The sequence below is a fragment of the Quercus robur genome, chromosome 11 (assembly GCF_932294415.1).
Source record: "Quercus robur chromosome 11, dhQueRobu3.1, whole genome shotgun sequence".
Taxonomy (NCBI): Eukaryota; Viridiplantae; Streptophyta; class Magnoliopsida; order Fagales; family Fagaceae; genus Quercus; species Quercus robur.
In genome coordinates, this window is record NC_065544.1 from 8,931,340 (window position 1) to 8,945,592 (window position 14,253).

Genomic DNA, 14,253 nt, shown 5'->3' on the forward strand with positions numbered 1-14,253 from the left:
ATACCCACCTACCTCCATGTCTCTTTTTTTTTCTTTTTTTTCTTTTTTTTTTCCTGAATTTGGTTTGTAAGTTGTAACTGTGGGTGGGTTTTTATTTATTTTTTTGGTTGGGCTGTTAGGGAAAAGGGGCCAAGGTTTTGGAAGAGAGGGGCCCAACCCTTAAAAAATAGTTAAATTATACTCAATAAAAAAAAAATTATTTTTTGTGCCGGGGGGCTGAGCCCCCTCCTAGGTCAGCCATTTTCTAGCAATCTGCAAAAATTTGATGAAACACATTTGTTTGTAGAAATCATCAAATTTGCAAACTGCTAGAAATCACCCAACAACAAATGAACGATACAATATGTCATTCACGTAGATCAAAGAATTCCTTCTTTTCTGTACGCTAGACAGGTACTTTTGGTAGATACGGGTGAGTTTTTGTTTTCTTTGGTGATTTTTATGGTTTCACGTTCGAGGCTGGAGCTTGTTTTCAGTTTTTATTTTTTATTTAAAAAAATATATATTAATTTTGGTGTTTAAATAATAATTTCAGCTTAAATGTAAAACAGTGCCTTTTTTGGTATTTAACCAAGACTAAAGGAAGACTTTGATTAAATAAGTTTGAAGTTAGATGACTCAATTATTGAACAAAGTAAAATTAAAGGCCTAAAATAAATTTCAGTCAAATTTATAAGCTGTCATTTGTAATTGGGTTTTACTAACGTGTGTCCTTAGGCATACATTAATAAATCATTTTAAGAAACTTTTTATAGAAAAATAAAAAAGTGATTAATTATTTTAACAACTTTTTCAATTTTTCATAGAAACTTTCTCAAAATGGATACATTAACTGAACTCTTTATAATTTATGGCCTGTTTGGATTGAGGAGAGAGTGAGGAAGAGTAGAGGGGAGTAAAATTGACTGAAAATATAATATTTCTAACCAATTCTACTTTATTCTACACTCTCAATTCAAACAGACAGTTGATCTTTATAGAATTACCCATAACGAGTCCCCTTAACAATATGTACAGTTGCAATTTGCAAATATTAATTGCTTGCAGCTGAAGATGTACTAGTCTTCATTTAACTACAAATCCCACTTGGAAATAAGTTGGGTCGTGTATACTGGTCTTCATTAACTACATAACTTGTCATTATAATCAATTTGAAGGGCTACCAACCATGTTGCCTCCAATCAGGATAGCAAACTAGCATGTGAAGATTGCTTGAGATCTATTGTGGGGACTAGTTTCTGTACGGACCCCAGTTTCTGTATTTCTTTTCATTATCTGAATATCATCACTAGTTTAGAACCCCACAATTTAAAAAAATAAAATAAAAATAATTGCCCACACACATAGCATACATACCTAATTATTAGCATTATATAAAAAGTTAATAAATTTGAATTATTTTAAGCTAGACGGACAAATGACATTGAAAAGTATAATCTTTTTTTTTTTTTTTGAGAAAGAAGCTGACTTATTTTATTAACTTGAAACAATAAATTTTCAATCATGTCCAATTGATCATGATCGAGTTTTTTTTTTATCAAATTAATTTCCAATCGATGATATGGATAATTAGCAAATGAAATCAAGCCATGTGATAACATCAAATGAAGAAAGACACATGCCAATGTCAGAAGAAAAGACTCATATGAAAGGTTCTTATTAAATTGAAAACCAAATTAAATTCATAATTAACTCTCAATAAAAACTGAGAGAAAATTTCAAATCAAATGTTATTGAGTTGCTTATAAATAGAGGCTTCTCATATGAGAAAAAGGGGACAGAAACTTAGAGAAAAAAACCCTACTAATACTCTGCCAAAATAGAGAGTCATCTCTAAGTTCAAAAGAGCACCCTTGCTCCCTCAAAAATCAAGCTCATTCCTACTTTTTCAAATCAAAATAGGAATTTTCTTTCAATTTAAATCGAGATCAAGCCAACAACCCTCGCATCAAATCATGTACATTCAACTTAGAGGCATTAGGGCACGATTCAAGATCAAACTTCATAACCCTTCAGATCATAAAGTTTCTTAGAGATCGAATCATATGAATTTATTATATTCTTTTATTTGTAAAGAGTCACATGAAGGATTGTAGTCACACATCTATAAATCAATATAAATTGATAATTTGTTACACTATTTCGTAACCATATAATTTATCTTTTACAAAAATTGTGTATACAATTGTACACAATATTATATCCCTACCATATCTACTAACCTCATAAACTACAAGGTAGGCTTTTGATTTGATTTTTTTTTTTTTTTTTAAGTGTCAATTTGGGCAAAAACTTTTGTCTATTTTAGTATAAAAACTTAGGGCTCATTTAGTAACGTTATTTTAGTAACGTTATTTGTATTTTTTTTAAATACATATGGGTGAAAATATGTGTGAAAATACATGTAATGTTGTTTAAAAACTGAAAACATATGTTTAAACATATGTACCAAACAGACTCTTACTTTTCCTATTTTACATACTCACTTTTAAAACATCTCATATCAAATTATCTATTTTACACTACATTTTATTAAAATATCAATTTTTCTTGATTATTTTTTTAATTATTTCTCTTTCTTCATACTCAATAACCACCATCCACTTTCTTCCTTCATCATGAAGATACGTAAAGAAAGAATAAATAACTAAATGCAAAATGAATAGTGTCAATTTAAATTTATATGATTATTGTTACAAAGTTATAAATTTACATATACACAAACTAATGTACATCATTTTTAAGCAAAACTATGAAAATTTTATACTTTTTTCTATTATACACAAACTGATGTGAATGTTATAAAGCTCCAAATCTTTCATATAATACATCTTTGTAAAAGACAGAAAATTTTGAGAAAAAATACAAACGATATTTTAATGAATCATGTTGTCCCCAATGGCATATGGTATACTATTTAGGGATTCAATATAGGTTTATGGGATGATCATAAGGTCCAAAATAAAGAACGAGGTCATGCAAGAGTAGCTTTGTAATTTGGAACATATCACCGAGTATGAAAACCATATTTTCTTAATGTATATATTACAATGACAGTATAAAACGCAAGCAAGCAGATTTTATAAACTGTTACTAGTACATATTTCCTGGTTTTTCAAATGGAAAATAGAACACAGCAGAGTTTCTCAGACATGAAAGTTTCACATTACAGTCATGGACATTATCTGACGAGCAAGACCGGGATCTTGCTGCAACAGCTCCCTCAAGTTGTTCTCCACCTCTGCCATCTGGTTCTCTAAATATTCCTTCGACGCCTGTACATAGCACAACAACAAAAAAATAGTACTACCAAAGTTAAAACAGAGAAACTTGAACATATTTTTTTCAAAAGAATGATGATTTGCTTCAGAAAGTTAAGCCAAGGTTGGCCAGGCACAGCTAAGGCCTAACAAGTCAACAAAGGATTGGCTGAGTTTGGCTAATTCAAAACCTTTATTAAATGGCTGATTGCCCATGGCATTTATCAATCTACACAATGGTAAAATCAAAATAACACATGACGTATGGCTGCTATGTTTTCTAACTAGAAAATTATATCTTCTAATTGTTTACTCCTGCTTAAACTGAGCAAATCTTGCATTCTCATCCGTAAATTGAGAAAGTTTAAAAATTGGAGACACTCCTAGAAAGAAATTCAATAACTTTTTCATTATCCAGTTTTACCATTTTCACCCGACTTTTACTTGGTAATGGATAACATCATACAAGATTTGCTTAAATACATCTGATCATGATTCGTGATACTCAATTATTTTTATTAAAACAAATAAGATTGCTAATTACTATGTAATTTCACCAGTAATAACTTTGTAAAAGGTTTGGAAAGGGGTGGTGTAGAAAATAACATAGAAAGAAGAGGATTTTTAGCAGCGAGGAAAAAAGAAAATGCACCTGTAATGAGGCAATTGCTGTTTCACTATCCTTTAGCTTTTGTTCCTGTTCATTCATCAAAACTGACTTGGGCTCTAAAACAAACCTGGACACGAGAGGGAGAACACAATGTTCTAAAAACCAGGCCAATCAACAAACCAGACAAGAGTCAAGTGCCAGAGGTTTGACCTTCCAGCCAACCATGGTCAAACTGTGAAGTCATTCATTTTTAATTACTAATGATTAACAAAAAGACAGAATATTTCAAAAATTAGAAAAGTAAAAATAATACATGATGACATGTAGAGTTAGTCATATCCACATGGAATTTAATCTTATAATGTACGCGTAAACATGAGTATGCTTCATAAATAATTTTTGAATTAATGGCAAATGGTTTTCATATGTAATTAACATCAGAATAATTATATTGACAGTACCAAAACTAACAGAAAGTAATCAGTGGTTTGTTGATTAGCACACCAAATTTATAAGTCAATTCTCTCTATTGAAAGGAGAAGGAAGGCTAGAATCCAACAGGTGCTTATTATTGAATACACCCAACCCAATAGTACCCACTTTGAGATAATCTGGTGCCAAAACCACCAAATAATTAAGTCATCAATCCCAAAAAGTGACTATGTACTTTACCTGCTAGATTACAAGTGGCATTTTATCAGAGGTTTCTACCCCTGATACTTTCATTAAGCTTCATTTTTTCAAATGAAAAGATATACCCAACTGGACCCAAAAGGTTAGAGAACCCAAGGCCAGGTCAACGGTTGGACCATGTTTGACAAAGTCTCAAATCCGTTTCTTTGACCAAGTTATCTAAGGGGCATGACCAGACCAAAATCGAGGCCAGTCAGTGGTTAACTGCTCTGACCGGCCAATGCAGTCTAGGTTTTAAAACTTTAGAAAGTGTCATATCTATAATCTGAAAGCTCATAAATCCAAAATAATAATAATAATAATAATTTATATTCAATTAACGGCAAGCTCAGATAGGTTAATTAGAACTCACGTTCTCCCTGCAAAACAAAAAAGAAATAGATGTCATATTGAGGATAAATAAGCAAGAGAAGCACAATCACGAAATTAAAATGTGAGATATAACTGCTGTTCATGATTGATATGAAAATCACAGAGCCTCTTTTCAAAACTTTATACAAATAGAGAGTCATTTTCTAAAAACTAAAGAAGGCACATTTATCTTTTTTGGTGCTTCAGGCACTTTTACCTACAAGATACTCATACACAACTGGCGTTTTTAACATATTTCAACAAGAGAATATGGTTTTCTTTACATACCTATAGATTTGTAGGTATTTGTATCATTAGACAATTGTCGCAGCTCCTCCAAGGTAAGGAAAGCACGCTTCTTTTCTCCTTCTTTGTTTCGCATCTGATTTTGCACCTGAAAGACAAGTGATCACAAACTTCAGCTCGAAGTACATTCATGAATCGTCATAAATTTATTAAGAGAAACTCATAAAGGCATAACCCTAATACAAGGGAACCCTTAAAAAATCAAAAGAGAAGCTAAACTTCATATCTAAAAGAACCAAAAAGTCAAAGTCCGAAATTAAAGAGAAACAACTAGTTGCTTTCATCCAAAAAGCAACCTCCATGATATAAAGTTAGTAAGCCTTAACTCAAATGGCACTTCCTTCTCTCACAAGGGCGGGTGAAGAGTGAGGTCGTCAGTTCAAACATTCATACCATTTCTCTCCCACTAAATTCTCCTCATAAGACAAGATGAGATTGCATTCAAAATCACTATACTTGTTGTCTATGCAAGACCTTATAAACAAAACAACAAATCCAAAACCAAGCTAGGCATAATTGCGAACAACAACGAAAGACAAACTAAATTTTATGTGCAATAGGCAAAAGGAAAAAAGAAGATCCATCATCCCTATGCTTATTTACACAACTGGAGCTTTTTTTTTTTTTTTTTGATAAGAATGTTATATATACAAATGGCTACTCTATGCATGAAGAACATAGAGCAAACCCAGAAAATACAAGAAGAAGAAAACAGAGAAAAAACAAAAAAGAAAACCAATCAACAGATTAATTACAAAGAGAAAGAGAGCTAAGGAAAGAAGGGAGAGAATCACTAGTGAGACCAATCAAAAAGTGTCCCACTAAAAACAGCAAACATCTAATCACCGGAACTCTCCAAATCCTCAAAAGTCCGCCAATTCCGTTCCTTTCAAATACACCAAAGGATGCACAACGGAACTAAGTTCCAAATCTGAGACAAGTGCTTCCCCAACCAATTCCACCAGCCAAAAAGCAAATCTGGGATCGATCTAGGTATAACCCACGACAAACCAAAAGTTATAAAGACAAAGCTCCATAACCGATAAGCTATCTCACAATGAAGAAGTAAGTGGTCTTCCGTCTTTCCACAATGTCGGCACATAATACACCAGTTGACAAAAACCAATCTCCTCAATCTCAGGTTATCACCCGTTAGAATCTTATTCCAAGCTACACACCAAACAAAAAAAGAAACTCGCCTAGGGGCCTTTGCTTTCCATAGAGCTTTCCAAGAAAGACAATTGAGGGAGAATCCCTTAATTTGTTATAATACGACCAAATGTCAAAATCCCCATTAGGTTTCAACTTCCATCTCATCTAGTCTCCAACATCCATTGGAGGAGTAATAGCTCCCAATATACGAAGAAAATGCAGCCCTTCATCCATCTCCCAATCATTAAATTCTCGAATAAAACGAACATCCCAAATTCTTCTATCCTCCGCCTCCTACCTTGACAAAGAAGCTTCTACAGATGCCTCCTTATCAATGGCAATACAGCCTTGGGGAAGCCAATTGAAAATGTTGATCCCCATACCACCCATCCTGCCAAAACCTCACTCTATTCCCCAACCCAACAACAAAATGACAATTTTTGCTAAAATCCTCCCATCCCATGTGAATACCTCTCCACAAACCACACCCATGAACTCCCCTACCCAGCTTTGAAGTCCATCCCCCACATTCTTCCCCATATTTTGAAGCCATGACCCTTCTCCATAACCGATCCTCTTCCTTCCCAAAACGCCACAACCATTTCCCCAATAAGTCCTTATTGAAAGTAGTAAGTTTCCTTATCCCCAAGCCACCATTAGCTATAGGCGCACAAACTTTATCCCATCCTACCAGATGAGTCTTGCTACCACCCCATAGAAAGTCTCTTTGCAACTTTTCAATTTTATTAGCCACATGAGTAGGAATGGTGAATAACGATAGAAAATAGGTAGGAAGACTAAGTAGCGTACTCTTGAGAAACATCAATCAACCCCCCTTAAACAAATACAACTTCTTCCGCCCGGCTAATTTCCGCTCAAAATTTTCCAAAATAGAATTCCAAATTGAAGGGGAATTATGTGAAGCCCCCAACGACATGCCAAGATAAGACATCGGCAAAGTTCCAACTCTTGCAGCCCAAAATTTCAGCCAGGGCATGTACATCATCAACCTCCCCTATTGGAACCATTTCACTCTTATGCACATTAACCTTCAAACCTGTTACCGCCTGAAAACTAAGTAACAACAACCGAATATGAAGAATTTTCTCCACATCTGCATCAGAAAATAGGATAGTATCGTCTGCAAACAATAGATGTGAAACACGTTCCCCACCACCCCTCCTACCCTCAACTTTAAAACCATGGATCAAGCCAGCTCCCTCCACTCTTCTCAACATCCTACTAAACACCTCCATCATAATCAAAAACAGCATAGAAGATAGCGGATCCCCTTGTCTTAAACCCCTCAAACTACCAAAAAATTCAGCTGGAGACCCATTAATCAAAACAAAGAACTAAATTGTGGATATGCAAGTATGGATCCAGTTACACCATTTCACTCCAAAGCCCATTCTATTCAACAAATTCAGCAAAGCCTTCCCAATTCACATGATCGTAGGCTTCCTTAATATCAAGTTTACAAATGACTCCAGGAACCCTACTCTTCCCTCGGCTATCCACACACTCATTCGCAATAAGAACCGAGTCAAGGATTTGTCTCCCACCCACAAAGCTATTTTGAGTCTCAGAGATCAACTGATCTAAAACCACTCTCAATCGATTTGCCAAAACCTTAGCCAAGATTTTATACACACTCCCCACCAAGCTAATAGATCGGAAATCTTTAATATTAAAGGCATCATTCTTTTTAGGAATTAATGCAATGAAGATAGCATTAAGGGATTTTTCAAACTTACAATATTGAAAAAACTTGTCAAAGACCACTAAGATGTCTTTCTCCACTACTCTCCAACAATGATGATAAAACGTCATAGTAAACCCATCCGGACCTGGAGCTTTGTCCCCTTCCAAGTCACTTACAACTTGAAGTATCTCCTCTCTCTCAAACTTCCTTTCAAGCCAAACCCTCTCCATATCCCCAGTACAATCAAATTCCAGACCCTCCACAAAAGGCCTCCACCCCTCAGTCTCCTTGTACAATTTTTATAAAATTGTACTACCTGATTAAACCTTCTATGCGAGTTGGCCATTTTGTGAAAAAACTTGGTTTTATTATCCCCTTCCTTGATATATAACATCCTAGATTTCTGTCTCTAGGAAATTTCTTCCAAGGAAAGAAGATGCTCCACCTGGGACCTCAAAGCTGCCCTATGACATTTCTCCTCCTCAATGAGACCAAAGTCCCCTTCCTTAGCATCTAATTTTTTCAACTCCTTCAGTAATTGATTCTTTTGACACTCTACATTACCAAACTCTTGGCGATTCCATTGCATAATGTCCTCTTTCAGAGCCTTCAATTTTTTTGCAAGCACGAAACTAGGTGTACCTACAAAAGAATGCCGATTCCACGAGGATTGAACACTATCCACAAATCCCTCCGTCTTTAACCACATATTTTCAAATCTGAACGGACTTTTCTCCCTTGCCATTCCCCCTACCTCCAAGAGAATTGGACTATGATCTGAGATAGGACGGGGTAAAATCCTTTGAATAACATCTGGGAAATAGTCCTCCCAATCTGGAGTGACCAAAGCTCTATCAATCCTAGACATCGCTGGTTGATCAATACCACTTGACCATGTATAGCTACCTCCTTCCACAGGCAAATCAACCAAGTTAAGATCCTCAATAAATTCAGAGAATTTTTCCATAGCCAGGGTCAAATGTGTTGAGCCCCCATGCTCACTAGGAAAGCGAACAATATTAAAATCCCCAAAGCAGCACCACAGTATCCTCCAATACTGCTGAATGCCCACCAACTCATCCCACATGGGACCCCTCTCATTATTCTCATTTGGGCCATAAACCCCTGAGCATGCCCATATAAAACCGTCCCCCACCCCTTGCCACTTTACCAAAACTAAGAAAGTACCAACCATAACCTCCACCTTATCCAAAACCCTTTTATCCTACATAAGCAAAATACCACCAGCAGTCCGATTAGCCTCCAAAACAACCCAATCAACATATGGACAACTCCACAAACTACAAACCAGTTGTCTATTCATGCTAGCAATTTTCGTCTCTTATAAACAAACAACATCACACTTCCACTCCCACAACAAATTCTTCACCACAAGTCGTTTCCGAGGATCATTTAAACCTCTCACATTCCACGAAATCATTTTTATCTTCATAAACACAAAAATATCTCCAACTACTAACACCAACACAAGACCATCCCTCTATCTCCCGTCATAATTCACCGAAGAGATCAAATTTTGCAGCTCTCTACGTCCCTTGTTTTTGGACTTAGCCACTTTTTTGCTACCCATTGCTTTCCTGTGTAACACATTGGCTGCCTCCATCTCAGTTTCTAGCCTCTATAAGAGAGCAATGCACAACTTCTCATGTCGGGTCATCGACAACCCCACCAATTTACTGAAACCAAGAATTCTGTGTTTCACCCACCTAGAAATATGTAACTTAGTCTCAATACTCAATACCTTAGTGACCTCCTCCAACTCTGCCAAATTTGTCGACACACTTGGAGCAAAGATTTGCAGAGGTAAACAATCTGACAATTCTGTTTCACCAACCACAGAAAAATCAGCTGCATCCTCCACAAGCATGACCTCCCTAGGAATGCTTAAGAGTTCCTTACCAGAAGAAGAATTAACCTCCTGACCCGATACTCTAAAACCCAGTGACCTAGCTCGCAAGAACTCCAGAAAAAGATCGAGAAAAGAAGGTCCAACCAATCGCGGCACAAATTCGAGAATCACCGACCTCTTACCTTTAGAAATCAACCCACCCAACAACAAATTAGAGCCCAAAATACTGTTCCGGTCAGAGCTAAACCTGAAAACCATCATCGGAGGAGACTCAGTGCACCCCAACACTCCTACCGGCAAAGCACAACACTAATGATTAGACAAAACTCCATCTACATCAGTCTGTGTCGCCCCTACCGGCGAAACCACATGCAATTGATTGACCAAGAGGCTCCCTTCATCATCACTCCTTGACATATCTACCGGTGTCACTAAACCAGTTGTAAAGACCGTGGGATTCTCTCCAATCTCATCGGGATTAGATGTAGAAGAGAGTGGGCCTAAAAGAGTGTTGGAGCATTCTCCAGCCTCTGAATTACATGGGCTTGTACTCAACAGGCTTAAATTAGGCTCACAGTGGGCTACGGACTGTTTTGGGCCCAACCCGATACTCAACTTCTCATTCTGTTCAATGGCAGCCCGTATCACCCATTTAAAAGAAGTTTTTCCACCTTTGGACTTATCCCAAGAAACCCGTCTCTTCCCATTCTCAGCCACCTCCACTATTAATCCCTTCCCAATCCATCGTGAATCCCTCAAATCATGCACCTTCCCATATTCAGTTTTATTTGAATTCAAACTAAAACTTAACAGAGATCTTGTTTTATTTTGTACCGGTAATTTCTCACCTAAATTAAAATCCAAATTAATGCTCCTCTCTCTCCCCTCCCCTCCCCTCACGGCTGTTGTACCAGGCTGACCCACTGGACCATCCACCACCTGATTCTGAGATTGTTTCAGAGGCACTGCCGTCGTTTCCTTTGTCCTATTTTGCTGTTTCTCCCCCATCGCCTCATCTATAATATTTTGTCCTACATCCTTGGTTTTATGGAACGAATGAATACCACCTTTTGCCTGCATTGGAACCTTCACTGTCTCGACAAAAGACCGAGATGGGTGAAACACTGAATTGCGCTTCTGTGCCCGAGGGATAAACTTTGCATGTCCTAAGTCACCAAAGGCATATTGATTGGGTTCTAACATCTTCCTCAGTTCTAGACCAAATACCTTCCAACCATGTTTTTCTTTCCCTTCAGGGATTATGACAGACCTCCAGAGCCCGCCAATTTTGAGTTCAGACATTAGCAAGAACTGACCAAAAGAGTTTGATGCCCGTTGCAAGGTGTAGGCAGTATCACCTTCCCTAAGCGTGAAAAATTGTTTGGGATTTACCCCAATCACCGTATGTTCTATATTTTTCATCAACAATAATGCCGCACTTTTGCCCATACTGATTTCGTGAAGTGTTTGCCCCGTTCAAAAATTCGTAACGCAAAGAAACTCCCTCCTTCCTCCACCACTAACTAAAAAAGCTTCAATTCAATGAAAAAACTACGTATCCCTCCCATACTGATCAGAATGAAAAAAGAAATAGAAGAAACAAAATCTGACCAATCTGAGGTAGCCAGGCCTCTCAAGAAGTTGAAAATGCTACAACTTCTTGACAAGTAAATATCTTCCATAGATGCATTTGTAAGTGTCCACTTCCTCTATCCTATTAACCTGAGAACTCTTTGTTCCTAAACACGTTTCAGTTCCTCGCAGCAGGAGCAGGATCAATGGTCCCTCCGGAGCTGATAACCTCTCTCTCTCTCTCTCTCTCTCTCTCTCTCTCTCTCTCTCTCCAGTCCAGAGGCATAAGAAAGTTGGAAGGTACAATTGAATTATCCTGCTATAGGAAATTCAATCCACACCAGAACAGAAGTAATAGAAATATAACAATTAAAGAGTTATTAGTTCTTGACTTCTTTGAAAGCTAGGAAGGATAAGTTCATAGTGTTTCATGTTTAGGTTTGTGTTACACAACTGGAGCTAAACAAATACTATCTTCTTTCACTATCTTTTTTTTTTTTTTTTTTTTTGAGAATATATTTATTCACTATCTAAGATAAGCACAGCCACACACATGACATGACATGACATTCTCAAAAAATAATTAGGACACAACACAACAGGGACACAGCAATTAATTAATTAATATTTTTAGGTATATTATCTAGGAAGCACCTACATGGATACGAGCACAAGTACGGGTACAAGTACGAATACAATACACTAACACAACAATTTTTGAAAAAGTAAGACACGAATACAGTGGGGATACGTATATTAATTAATTCTAAAATATATTGTTATATATAATTAAGCATTTATTTTCCATATAATATTAAACATATATCAATTTAAGACATATAAATATTTTATTTCTATATATTATTAATCATTATTTTTTATCAAATTAAGAGTACCAATGAATAATAAAGCAAATTTATGACTATTAAAGGATTTTCATAAATTAGAATACAAATCGAGGATAAAGATATTTATTAATTTTCAAATGCAATATTATTATTCAAAGCATGAATGTTCTCTTTGCTTTGTGAAAGGGTGTTCAATTCCTCTTGTTCTCATGTCCCAGCTATGTCCTGCATTTTTTTTTTTTTAATTTTTAAAAAAGGACACAGCTGGGACATGCATGCAGAAGTGTTCAAGGAGTGTCAAGTGTCCGACGCATATCTGACACAAGTACAGCAGCCCAAATGAAGTGTTTGTGCTTCCTAGTATATTATATAGGCATATTTTATGTTTATTCTAAGTTTTTGAAGTAACAACCGTCAAAACGTTTAAAAACATATCTAATAATAGGCAGCAAAGAAGTGCACTGATACCCATAAAATGATGTCTAGAATACAAATAAACTATGATAAACATCTAAATAAGAGAAAATAATAGAGAAGACTTCAAGATGATCCAATGACAACATCATCCCCTTCATCACCTTCACCATCATAACCATCAACATCATCATCACTAACATCCCCAAAAAGACTTTTCACCATCACTACCATCAAGTTAAAGATCTACAATCTCAAGCAACCCAACTCCTCCAAATAGCTCATCCCAAGTATCCCCTATAATTATCCACATATGAGTTTCTCTTTATTGTACCCTTCCTTACTCTTTGAAAGAAGTTGAAGATTAGCATGCACGTATACTAGATCTTAAGCATGCTTAGAAGCCATTTGTTCCTCCTCAATGAAAGAAGATCAAAGGTACGCACCTATAAACTTACTAAATCACCCTTTTATGATATGATGTACACATTGATTGATGGATTAAAAATTACACACCACTCATTGCAAGGCGTTGAATCCTAAGTAAGTGTAATAATTTTTTTGATAATTAAGTTTGCATGAGGTTTGCATTCCCAAGTAACACAAAACAAAACACAGGATCCATATATAACATGACATTAAGCAGCAACCTCTAACTAAAAAAATGAAAGATTAAGCCAAAAAAAATAAACAAAAATAAAAAATAAAAATAAAAAGACATAGCTCACACCTTATACAACTAAATAATGAAAAACCCAGTTCACACATTGTATTTACTAAATCATGAAAGACCCAGTTCACATTTTGTTACCAAATTCATGCTACCATATGATTTAACACAAAAAGAACCCAACTTTAAGTTGAAATTGAAACTAAAAGCTAAAAACAAACAAATAAATAAATAATCCAAAATGTGAAACAGAGTGACTGACCTGCTTCAGTTTTCCAGTGGTCTCAATCATGCGACCTTGAATCTCCATAAAAGCCTGTATTTAAAAAAAAAAAAAAGGGTCTGTTTGGTTGCTAAGAAAAATGAAAGAAAATATTCAAAAACTTACAGCTCTGTTCGCTTCGTCGGCCATTGCAGAACTCAAAAGAAGATTTTTATCAAATCAATTCCGATTGTGATTTGCTAATTAATTCCGACTGAGTATTTGTTAATTCATTGATTTTGGAAATGGGTCTTAGGGCACGAGATGTTGGATAAGGGCTTGTGTCTGGTCGACCCGGATTGTTTTGGGCCGTATTACTTGACCCAATTGTTAAATTTCCCTCTTGAGAATCTGAATATAATGGTCTAATGGATGTCTTTTTGTTTTGTTATGATTGACAAACAATGAGAAAACAAAACAAAACAAAAAAGGTAAAGTTTATCTACAAACTAGTTTATAAGCAATAGTTACAAATTCTCACTAAAAAATTTAAAAGATTACTAATAGGATAAATACTTTTATTTTGTTATACTAATTATT

The 14,253-nt window shown here is 35.8% G+C and overlaps 1 protein-coding gene across 1 annotated transcript; it reads right to left on the reverse strand.

Moving 5' to 3' along the window:
• Nucleotides 1–2,974: 2,974 nt before the first annotated feature.
• Nucleotides 2,975–14,052, reverse strand: LOC126706087 (prefoldin subunit 1). The gene is made up of 6 exons (XM_050405349.1): nucleotides 13,840–14,052; nucleotides 13,714–13,767; nucleotides 5,203–5,308; nucleotides 4,916–4,922; nucleotides 3,913–3,997; nucleotides 2,975–3,275 (listed from the first exon to the last, which is right to left on the reverse strand). Exons 1-6 carry the CDS (start codon nucleotides 13,861–13,863, stop codon nucleotides 3,162–3,164), a joined length of 390 nt encoding a protein of 129 aa, XP_050261306.1. The 5' UTR covers nucleotides 13,864–14,052; the 3' UTR covers nucleotides 2,975–3,161.
• Between the last annotated feature and the right edge of the window lie 201 nt (nucleotides 14,053–14,253).